The sequence below is a fragment of the Chenopodium quinoa genome, unplaced genomic scaffold, assembly GCF_001683475.1.
Source record: "Chenopodium quinoa cultivar QQ74 unplaced genomic scaffold, ASM168347v1, whole genome shotgun sequence".
NCBI lineage: Eukaryota > Viridiplantae > Streptophyta > Magnoliopsida > Caryophyllales > Amaranthaceae > Chenopodium > Chenopodium quinoa.
In genome coordinates this window covers 16,719,360-16,731,881 of record NW_018742204.1, presented here as the reverse complement: position 1 = coordinate 16,731,881, position 12,522 = coordinate 16,719,360, and the positions used below count along the sequence as shown (strand labels likewise).

Sequence of the window (12,522 nt, the reverse complement as noted above, 5' to 3'; positions counted from 1 at the left end):
TAGTGTGTCGCTTGAGGAAGTCCTTGTATGGGTTGAAACAAGCACCGAGGTGTTGGTTTGCAAAGCTAACAACGGCTTTGAAAGGGTACGGCTTCATTCAATCTTACTCTGATTATTCTCTTTTTACATATACTAAAGGCACAGTTCAGATTAATGTCTTAGTATATGTTGATGATCTTATTATTTCTGGTAATCATTCCGCTGCACTTGTTGGTTTCAAGGCGTATCTCAGTGATTGTTTCAAAATGAAGGATCTAGGTCCTTTGAAATATTTTTTGGGGATAGAAGTTGCTCGTAGTGCTTCAGGTTTATTTTTATGTCAACGAAAATATACGTTGGATATTATTTCTGAAACAGGTTTATTAGGGGCAAAGCCGAGTGGTTTTCCCATGGAGCAAAACCACAAGCTCGGTCGTGCCACAGGTGAGCTTCTTGCGGATCCGGAAATGTATCGTAGGCTTGTTGGTCGTTTGATTTACCTTGGGGTAACTAGACCAGATTTAGCATACTCCGTTCATATCTTGTCTCAGTTTATGCAAGCGCCACGCATTGAGCATTGGGAAGCAGCTCTTCGTGTTGTTCGTTATTTGAAGGGTACCCCGGGTCAGGGTATCTTGTTGAGTGCTACTAGTGATCTCACCTTGGAAGGTTGGTGTGATTCGGATTGGGCGGCTTGTCCCCTAACTCGTCGTTCTGTCACAGGTTGGTTGGTGTTTTTGGGGCATTCGCCTATCTCTTGGAAGACTAAGAAGCAACCAACTGTGGCGACATCTTCTTCAGATGCCGAATATAGGGCAATGTCTGCAGCCACTTGTGAGCTCAAGTGGCTTAAGGGTTTGTTGTTGAGTTTGGGTGTGCAACACCCTCAGGCGATCAAGTTATTTTGTGACAGTCAATCTGCTTTGCACATCGCAAAGAATCCGGTCTTTCATGAGAGGACCAAACATATTGAAGTGGATTGTCACTTTGTTCGAGATGCGATTGTTGAAGGCTTGATTTCTCCATCTTATGTTCCTACAACTTCTCAATTGGCCGACATTTTCACGAAGGCTCTTGGGAAGTCACAGTTTCACCATCTTTTGTCCAAGTTGGGCACTCATGACCCTAGTGCTCCAACTTGAGGGGGGGTATTGAGGATATATTTTGTGGGATATATTTTGTGGAATATTTGGTATTATCTTTCATATTGTTTCCTAATTTCTAGTAACCTAATTAAGGTATCTCTAGGAATTAGCATTGTATATATATGTTTTGCTCCAATTAATGAAAGGTTAAGCCGTAAGTTTACACAATTCTACAATAACCAATCCTAGTCCATTTAATATTATAACATACACCCGGATTTATTAATTAACTTCTTTCATCCATACTTGATTGTACAATTTTTTCTAACTCAAATGATGCAATTATATATATATATATATATATATATATATATATATATATATATATATATATATATATATATATATATATATTTATTTATTTCTTTTTATTTTTTTTTTGAATGAAAATGATACAATTATATAAAGTGAAAGTTCGTTTAAGAAGTTTAAGGCTCCAAATAATATCTAAGAGTACTTTAATTATAAAACATAGTGGCATAATCTATGAGTTGTGATTGTAATAAAGCAACATTCACCATAATAATTAGCTAGTCAATTATTGAGCTAATTTAATTAATTTAAGTTAGTCGACATCCCCTTGTATTATCTGCATGGTTGTATATATGTTTAGTAAGTAGGGTAATTGCATGATACAGTTTGTTGGTGTGGTTTAACTTTACTATTTATAGAATAATTATAATTTGATAAGAAGAGGCCCTTAATTAATTAAGTATAATTAATTAGGCGATATGTTTCGAATACGAGTCATAATATATCTTTCACTTTCATAAGAAAAAGTTATATTATTGTGCCATTTTAGTAGAGTGCCATGTGGCATAAGAACCAACATAAAATGCAAAATTGGTAAAAGCTAAAGATATTGGCTCATTGACCCTCAATCAAAGACATAAACTTTGATAATGACATCGTTGAACTTCTAATTAGCCTTATAGGATTCGATTTTTATTTTAAACATAATATTAGGTAATCATCTTTATATTTAATTTAGGAAAAATATCAAATTAGCATTTAATTATAGTATATACATACTTTTACAAAAAAATCAATTAATCACTTCAATAATTATATTAATTTGAAAGTCTGATTCTTTTTAGTGTTTTAACATTATTCGCCACTCAGTCCTACACTACAATGCTTCCTTGAAAATCAATAAAAAAAATTTACTTATGTTGTTATAAATCTCAAAAATTAATTAAATAGTCTAATTTTTATCTGTGTTTTTATCATTTTTTAATACTCGAACCTACTTAAAGTACTTACATGAAAATCGAAAATACTTTATGTTACATTGGTACACTATTAATGGACTTTCACCCACTATAAACTAACTGTTGCTAGGTTCTCGTTATTTTCAACACTCCATTAGGCTGACGCTGAGGTAGCTCGCACTTTATTATATAAAGGCCAACATCATGCTAACTCATACAACAAGCTCTACCTTTCATTTCTTGTTCTTAGCTTCAATCTATCATATCCCATCTTCTTCGCCTTTATTTTTATTTTTTTCTCTCCTATATTTGCATGTGACACATTTTCTACATTAAATTGTTCATACATCATCCTCATCTTTTTCTCTTATATAATAAAATTCTAAGAAAATTAGATCTTATCTTTTTTACGTACGTTTTGCTATTACAGCCTAAACAAGCCCTTACAAGTTTTCAAAAAAAAAAAAAAAAAAAAAAAAAGTCCTTACAAATGATGCCTATAGAGCAAGATCCAACGTCTAATACGGGTAGTCCAACCATTAACAATCATCATCATGCTGCTAATTGGAATATTTCTGAGGATTTCTCGGTTCATATCGAGCCCTCGGCCTCAAACCGGGCTGTTAGTCCTTGTTTAGAGGACTTGGAATCCTTCAATCATCAACAATCATCAGTTCCTTCTCATTTTTCCACTTTGCATGGATCCCTCCGACCTATCACACTCAAGGTTTCATACTTATGCTCTATTTTATACTTTATACTTATAATTATAATAGTTATGCCGTTATATTACTTATAAATATCTAATCTAGCTTATTGCTACATACACTAGTATAAGCTTAATCAACTATTTTTCATAATTTAATTTATTTACATATTTATCTTAGAGTTGAACATCTTAGGAGAGCTCATCTTAAAATTAAGGAGAAAAGTGTCATTAAGATTCAACTTCATCTATATATGTCATAATTATACATTATATTGTAATTAATAAACACACCTAAAATAATGTGTACATGCTAAATTCCTAGTACACTAAAAATTTACGAAAAGTCATTTTTTATAGCTAGGAGCAAGCAAGTATTTGCACAATATTTAAAGAAAATATAGACGTACGATTTAATTATGGAGTTCAAATTTTAAGCTATTTACATATCTATGGAGTGAAGGATAGCTCAAGTGGTCAGAGCTTCCCTCCCGATTTCAGGAGATCCTGGGATCGATTCTCACCCCCGCCCTTGTGGCTCTCTAAACACCAAAAAAATTGTGGAAAAATATTACAAACCATTACTATTTCAAGAATGTAACAATATTTGTTTGGTAAACGAAAATAAAAGTACGTATGCTCATATGTGACTATAATTTTCGAACAAAGTAGATCAACATACTATTACTAGTTTACTACTTATGTCTAAACATGTTTCCCATCTAAATAAAACAAATAATGTAGGGCTTGTTTGACATCAGATTTCGTTTTTCAGTTTTCTGTTTTTTTGAAAACCAAAAACTAAAAACAGGAAACAAGAAAAAGGTGTTTCCACTTTTTAGTTATCAGTTTTTAAAATTATTATAATTTTAATAAGTTTATATAATTTTTGATTCATTATGGGACACATATCATATACTTTAGAAAACAACCAAAAAACAGAAAACCACAGCAATGCCAAACGAACCCGTAATATAACTTTTTTTTTTTTTTTTAACCACATTTCCTAGTAGTAAATTGAACCATATTTGTGCTAATTAGGCTAATGACTATTGTTTGCAATATTGCAGTTCCAAGATGTTACTTATAATATTCCATTGCCACCAGCAAAAGACTCCCCTTATTGTCTCGGGCCATCGGATCTGAAGCTGACCCGAGTTATACTCAATGGTGTGACGGGGATTGTACGCCCTGGCGAGCTCCTAGCAATGCTAGGACCGTCAGGTAGTGGCAAGACAACCCTCCTCACGGCCCTAGGAGGCCGACTCCCGGGCAAAATTTCTAGCGGGTCAATTACCTACAACGGGCACCCGTATTCAGGATCCATCAAACGTAAAATCGGGTTTGTAACCCAAGATGATGTGCTCTATCCACACTTGACCGTGGCAGAAACATTAATGTACACGGCCCTTTTAAGGTTACATAATAAATTGACCAAACAGGACAAAATAGACCAAGTAGAGATGGTTATTAACGAATTAGGTCTAACCAGGTGTCGAAACACTATGATTGGTGGGGCCCTTTTTCGGGGGGTCTCAGGAGGGGAAAGAAAGAGGGTTAGTATAGGTCAAGAGATGCTAGTGAACCCGAGTTTATTATTATTGGATGAGCCCACATCGGGGTTGGACTCAACCACGGCTCAACGGATCATGGACACCCTTAAGAGTCTAGCCCGTGGAGGACGGACCGTTTTGACTACGATCCATCAACCATCAAGTAGACTATACCAAATGTTTGATAAGGTGGTTGTGTTATCCGAAGGGTGCCCTATATATTATGGGAGTGCTAGCCGTGTTATGGACTATTTTTGTTCAATTGGGCTAATGCCCGGGTGCAACTTTGTTAATCCGGCTGATTTTCTGCTAGATCTTGCCAATGGTACGTACACTTTGCTTGCTTTGTTCTTTTATGAATAGTCTTTTTGGTTTATAATTATGTTTATCTCTTGACATGTCAAGTAAACAATCACATATATTATTGAAAATTGATGTGCGGATTTGAAAAAAAGTTAAGAGTTTTTATTTGATCTCCTAGTATGCTACTCTATATTGAAAATACATGACAAAGTATAATAATTGGTCTAGATAGATAGTATCGAGAGACTTTTTGATGGTTGAAATTATACGTTTTATATATAACTAGTTTTATGAAACATGCAACCAAATTTGTATCAATAAGAAGGGGGAATGACGATAAACAAAATGAACAATTATCTTTTTTTTGAGTAGAAAAATGAACAATTATCACTGGTATCTATATTTTATTTTTCTAGAAAATTATGAGACAGTTCTTTAAAAAATCCAAAAAAAAATAAAAAATATTATGGGATAGTCACAAAAAGTAATAGAAATGACATGTCCCTATGGTTATGTGCTTTTACATTTTACATACTTCTTTCGTCTATCATTGAAGATCTCTACTTTCCATTAAATCCCATGAGATCTTCATACCCATAAATTTTCTCTATTTCAATTTTAGCATTGGAGAATTTCCTTTTCCACCAACATTAACAATAAGTCCACTACTCTCATATTTTCTTGGTTTTTGATGGTACACGACTTAGAAAGACATATGCATAAATTAACGAGAGGTCGAGATGATGATACATATGATGACAACTAATTAATTCTGAACAGAATAAGTATATAATAAAATAAATATGACCTTTTTGGTCAATAATGATGAAAATGAGGCATTGCAAGCTAATTGATTAGTGTTAACATTACATGAAGGTAAAAAGTCCTTTATTAATTATAGAAAGTCTCACGGGTGTGCTACAGTTGTAAACTTTACTTTAATTAATACAGTAAGTAAGTGGTTTATATATGTGGAAGTGATACTCGTGAAGTTATTTGTGTTATGGTTGTTGGAGACGTGGAATAATATAGCTATCTATACAGTACACACATTTCTTCCTCACTAGCTCCCATTTAACCCATGACATTATTGCTTAAACGCCTAAAAGTGATCATTTACAGTTATAAAGTGTCAATTTACTTATGTACATAGTAAATTGTACAAACAAGCAAGTTGTCTTACCACATAAAAAGATACATTTGTTAAGTCTATTTATTGTTATCATAACAGTGTTACGTATTTACGGAGTGTATATACTTCATACGAAGTACTTTCTATTTATTATTCAAAATTAAAATTGTATATTAGAGAATAAAAAGTATACTTTTAATTATTTTATTTATTACTCGGTATTGGGTAGTCCTGTCTAATAATTTTTTATTGAGATAAATTACTTTTGTGATATGACCACTAAATAGAGTCACACTATAAAAAAGTTTAAAAGACTTAAAGATAACCAATTGATGTATACCTTAAAGATTTTTATGGTATGGAAAATTTGTTCATTTGTTAGAGATTCTAATTATTCCACTTAGATTGTAGCCTTATCATGATTTGTGGTAAAGAAATGCTACAATTTTATGTAAAAGCACAATAGGATAATGTAGGTTGTTGCAACTTTATCATCTTTATTTATGTGTTGTTAATTTTAATCTTTTATTGTGGTATTTAAGTTGATGTAGTAACTTTACATGCAACATGAATAACATGAAAGATATTCCTTATAATCACTAGGGTTGTTGGTAGAGACTGATCAATAATGCACTATATATGCATGCATGTCTTCCTTGAGTTGAAGAATGCTTAAAGTTGAAAAAAAATTCAAAATCTTCTTTTTGATTTATCTAAATTGCAAAAGATCCAATAGAATTGATACAACATATGCTAATAAGCTTAATTTTGTGATAGAAAAATATGCACAACTGTAAAGTTGTTGAGAGTTGAAAGTATGATTTGGTTCTCCTTGTCACTTTCCATGAATTGCCTAGCTTTTTCCTATTGAATTTTGTCAGCTTCTTCTCACATTTACCTTTGCTGATCAAAATATCCTTCGAGTTTTATTTCAAGAGTGTAGAGCGAGTTAGTTGACGATTATCACTCCCAATACTTTAATCAAATAAGTTAGTTGTCGATTATCCACCCAATATTTTAGGGTGTGTTACATACTAGTTTTATGTTATGTTATAGCAATTTCTCTTACCTATAGGCAAGATCATCGACTGCCCTAATTGAAATTTGATGATGCATAGGTCACATAAATTTCACCTTTTATAAGTTGGTCAAACTCTTAAAGAAAAATCAGATAGTAGATAAGGAAAATCTCTACCCCAAATATAATGAAAATTTAATCCCGTTATAAATACGGAGAGTACTTGTATATAGAAAAAAATTTATTCTATATATATATAAATTTTAAGGACCAAGTCACTAAAGAGAAAGTGGGAAAAGAATTGAATGAATAGAGTAGACATACGTGCTAAAATTCTATATGCTATTTTAAGTAAAGTTGTACGTCTTTTGTTGAATTTTCATTATATCGATTAAAATTCTCTTCTTTACTTTTATGATTGAAATTGAGAATTATAAATTAGAAAAAAGTGAGAATCATGTCTATTCTTTGCATAATGAAATCTTACCTAGCTCCTTACGTAGTTTTATTCGTGACAATAATATAGAAGACTAAATTTGATACCAAATAATAATTAGATGCATTTTTTGCATTATTATATGAAGAATTTGTAGTGAAGACATTATTTTCGTAAATATATAAGGCATGCAAATATTCCCCTAAGCTTTCTAAGTTTATATCTGAGATTAATATTATTAGCAAAGATTTGACTTAATTATTCTAGTTACAACTTTAAATATAATTAGTCCTTTTTGTACATTAATTATATGTTATTCTTATGAAAGAGCACAACTTTAGTGAGAAGAATATATGACAATTTAGTTATATGCTTGTAAAGTCTCAATTGAAATTGCTTGGAATATTATTTCTAAATGTGTAATTCTATTTTTCTTTATTATTATGTTTTAGATAGACCTACATAATTATAAATATTTACTTATTAAAAAAATTATTAACAAATTTGTGTATAGATTGATAATTTATTGTTCAAATTAGGAATTTGAGTCGAGTTATATTGGCTCGAATAATAATGTGAGAACAATTAACGAATGTCATGTCACAACTCATATGATCCGTATCATCTATGTTTAGGTATAGTCCCGGACACAAGGCATGATGATCAACTCGAGCACCATAATAGGTTGGAGCATCACGACAATGCAAGTGCAACCAAACAATTTCTAACATCTGCATATAAGAAGAACATTTATCCTGGATTGAAGGCTGTAAATAAGCAAAGATCAGGAGATCATTCACATTCCAATTTGAAACCATCATATAAAAGTAAGTGTTAGATTTCGGAAAAACTCCTTAGCCTAGACAAATATTATAATAATCCTATAATATCTATCAGTATGCATAATTATTTTTAGAATTTTTTGTGAAAAACTACCTTTTATATATAACTTTTTGTGAAAAACTACCTTTTAAAAAAAAATGTTATAAATGACTACCTCTTTTTAAAAAAATGTAGTAAATAACTACCATTTATCGGAATCTTGCCGTTGACTTTTAATAACAAAAATTTAAGGCGGTCCGACGACATAATTTGAATGACTTATGTACCTTGATATAGTATAAAGTTTAATTAAATTTGGAAAATAATTAATGTACACATACAGGTAGTGAAGAAAAGGAATGGAGCACAACATGGTTGGAACAATTCAAAATATTGTTAGAAAGAGGGTTGAAAGAGAGAAGACATGAGTCTTATTCTGGTCTAAGAATCTTCCAAGTTTTGTCAGTTTCAATCATTTCTGGTCTTTTGTGGTGGCACTCTGATATCACTCATATACAAGATCAGGTTACTTCACATAATCTATTCTTTTTTTTTATAGAATATAGTCTTGAAAGATAATTGGTCACTTTTATTTTGATTTATAGCAACATCTGAAAATTTAGTAATTATATTACTCTCTCTGTTTCATAATGTTAGTCTCATTTGGAATCAATCACATAAAATAAGAAAACAAATATATTTGGAATATAACATTAAATTAAACCACAATTCATAATTAGTTTACCTTATTTAACTTTTTTGATTTTTTATTTGGAAATCACAAGTCATAATTGTATAATTTAAGGTAAAATTTCTTCACTTAGGGCCCGCCTGGATTGAGGGTAAAAGCCCATAAAATGTTATGGGTTAATTATTATGGGCCTTTTGGCATACCTGGATTGAGGGTAGTAATGTTGGCTCGTAATTCATTCCTCCCAAAATAGGGGTAAAGGATTACTCTTCCCCCCCCCCCCCAGCTTAACTTTTTACGGGTGAAAAAAAAGACCAGAAATTTTCATTTCTCTTTCACCTCTTGACCTTCAAGCACGAAGTAACCCTAGCTATGGCGGCCGACTGAAGCTTTCTCTCTCCTCATCTCCTCCTCTCCTCCTTTCCTTCGAATACTTTCCTTGAAGAATTGGATTTGAAGTTGCTTCCTTCTTTGTAAATTGCCCCAAATCGAAGTTATATTCTTGGAAATGGGCTGGAAATTATAAATCTGGTAACATTCCCAAACCTGACAAATAATTACCCCTGTACACTTTGTCCACCCCATCCCTTCCCCCTTGAATAGTTAGTGTTTTAATAATTACCCCCCTAATTATTCTTTGCAATCCAGGCATCCTCTTAGAGTCATGTCATCAATCCACAATCAATTAATTCCAAAAAATCAAGTTATAAATGAAATATATTCAATGTGAGTAGATTTTTTTGAAATTGTATATGGGACAAACATTATGAAACATAGGGAGTATTAATTTTCTTATTATGCGAATTAAAATACTAGTTTTAAATTAAAGTTTAATATTCAATATACAGTAATACTCCGTATAAAGTTGGTAAATTTTACTGAACACTGAGTAATAAATAACGATAGTGGTAATAAATTAGATAGGTTGATTTTGTATGTATAATTTCATATAAAGTAAAATCAAGTCAATATTTTTAGCTATATTTGTTCAAAATGAGATGGAGTAAAGTACATGTGACCTTTGTTTAGAAACAAAAGGAGTATAAATGTATAATACATCAAACTTATACGTCATGTTTTAATTTATACTTCCTCCGTTTTTTTTAGTTGACACTGTTTGACTTTTACACTATTCACATACTACACTTTGACTCGCTTTTGTGATTTATAGATATAATAAAATATAGTCATATGGGTTCTTATTTGAATTGTCTATATGTATATTTTATTAGTATCCACTTTTTATAATTTTATAACGTTAATAATTGAAGTTATTAAGCGTTAAAACATGTGTTGGCAACATGGCAAGTGTGAAATTAGAAATATGTCAACTAAAAAAAACAGATGACAAAGTATTTCATTTGATGTTAGAAAACGATCTAAATTTGATGAACTAAGTCCATTATGTTTCAATTTGGCAGGTTGGTCTACTCTTCTTCTTCTCTATATTTTGGGGATTTTTCCCTTTATTCAACGCCATTTTCGCCTTCCCACAAGAACGACCAATGCTCTCAAGAGAACGAGCCTCGGGCATGTACAACCTCTCAGCATACTACCTAGCACGTATGGTTGGAGACTTACCAATGGAACTCGTACTCCCTTCCATTTTTGTGAGCATTACATACTACATGGGTGGACTTAAGCCGTCCCCCTTCACCTTTCTCCTCACTCTTTTAGTTGTCCTCTACAACGTGCTCGTGTCACAAGGCCTTGGACTAGCCCTAGGCGCGTTGTTAATGGACGTGAAGCAAGCCACAACCTTAGCCTCGGTGACAATGCTAGTGTTTTTACTAGCCGGGGGGTATTACATCCAACACATACCACCTTTTATAGCATGGTTGAAGTATATTTCCTTTAGTCATTATTGTTACAAGCTTCTTGTTGGGGTGCAATACTCAGGGTACGAGGTTTACGAGTGTGGGTTAGAGGTGCGGTGTAAGGTGGCTGATTTTCCAACGATTAAGCAGCTTGGTATACACAATTTGTGGTTTGATGTTGTTGCCTTAACTATGATGTTGGTGGGTTATAGGCTCTTGGCTTATGCTGCATTGAGGATGAACTTATCTCATTAGCTAACCTTTGTAAGACATGTTTTTATGTCATTAAGATGGTTTTGAAGGATATATAACGATGTATTATGTTTCTTGTTTAAGAAAAAGGGATTGTGAAATAATTTCACAATAATTAACAAGATATTTGGTATCCATAAACTAGTTTTTTAGCAAAGAAATCCAATTACAAGTAATCAGCTTGGTATTATTGTAGTAATCTTGAATTAGTTTATTATATTTGGCTTGCTCAATTTTGTATGGATTGATTGTTTGATTATATGAATTTAATTTCACGTATTTTTTTTCTATTAAGATTTTAGATAATGTATTGTGTTAGGATCAAGTGTCCATTTTGCTTGTAAAAATTGTTGGGTTAGTCCGGCCCAAATTCCATGGCCCAACTCATTAAGGTTTCCAGACAATTCTTCAATTACCAAGTTCGAGATTGATAAGTTCTATAACAAGATTAGTTTCAACATTTGGAAGATTCTTATGAAGTCGTTCTTGATTGGAGCAAATTGGACGCTTGATGGAGTATGTGAAGCCATACACGGGGGATTTGTCATTCAACCTCAATTGGCGTGGCGTCCTCATCAAACGAGTTCAAGCATGTCACATTCCTCTTCACCCTAGATGTTGAATGTGTTATCAAGTGACCTATTACATACCCTTTTGGGTTCATGCGACGAGTACATGCATATGGGATTTGTTCCGAGATGGAGCTGAGATTGTTGGGTTAGTGTGACCCAAATTTCGTAGCACAACTCATTATATCTCAAGGTTTCTAGAAAACTCTAATATAATTGATGGGGAATTGTGGAATGATATATAATTGGTTAATGCTCATGAAGCTTCTAGATTTATATGGAGAATTTAAGGAGCATGTATGTAGAATTCTTCACACATCTCTTCCACCTCCATACATCACCTATAAATAGTGGTGGTATTAGGCATCATTTGGAAATATGTATACATCTACATATTCTCCAATACTTCGATACCATAGGTTATTCAGGCCCGTAGCAAGGGCAGGGCAACTGGGTGGCTGCCCTGTACCCTTGTTTAAAAAGTTCAGTTTCAATATAATACAAGGCCCAAAATATATATATTAAAAAAGTGTGTATTGTACAACACTGCAACAGTATGGAGTACTATCTAATTCCATAATATCAAACAGTATTTTCGTTCACTGCCTCTCTAATTTTTTGCCCAAAATTATTCACTTTCAACTTTTGTTACCCAAAAAAAAACGTCATCAATTTCAATGTATCCTCTTCTTTGGATAATTTTATTTTCTAAAATTTATCTCTTTTGGATTTTCAATCAAATTAATTTCTTCTCTTTTACGATTAATTGAATATAAAAATATGATAAATGTTCTTTTTACTCTTCAATTTTCAATGAGAATTTTTCTAATTATATATATATATATATATATATATATATATATATATGATCCTCTTTGCATACCCTAC

At 32.2% G+C, this 12,522-nt stretch overlaps 1 protein-coding gene across 1 annotated transcript; it reads left to right on the top strand.

The window, feature by feature from the left end:
* Nucleotides 1-2,473: 2,473 nt before the first annotated feature.
* Nucleotides 2,474-11,334, top strand: LOC110720243 (ABC transporter G family member 21-like). The gene is made up of 5 exons (XM_021899246.1): nt 2,474-3,062; nt 4,112-4,919; nt 8,119-8,310; nt 8,649-8,830; nt 10,418-11,334. The coding sequence occupies exons 1-5, from the start codon at nt 2,826-2,828 to the stop codon at nt 11,066-11,068; spliced, it is 2,070 nt and encodes a 689-aa protein (XP_021754938.1). The 5' UTR covers nt 2,474-2,825; the 3' UTR covers nt 11,069-11,334.
* The last annotated feature ends 1,188 nt before the right edge of the window (nt 11,335-12,522 follow it).

Coding starts and splice junctions, on each gene's coding strand:
- LOC110720243 (XM_021899246.1), top strand. CDS start 2,826: ATGATGCCTATAGAGCAAGATCCAACGTCTAATACGGGTAGTCCAACC. Junction 4,920..8,118: donor TCTGCTAGATCTTGCCAATG/GTACGTACACTT, acceptor ATCTATGTTTAG/GTATAGTCCCGGACACAAGG. Junction 8,311..8,648: donor TTTGAAACCATCATATAAAA/GTAAGTGTTAGA, acceptor GTACACATACAG/GTAGTGAAGAAAAGGAATGG.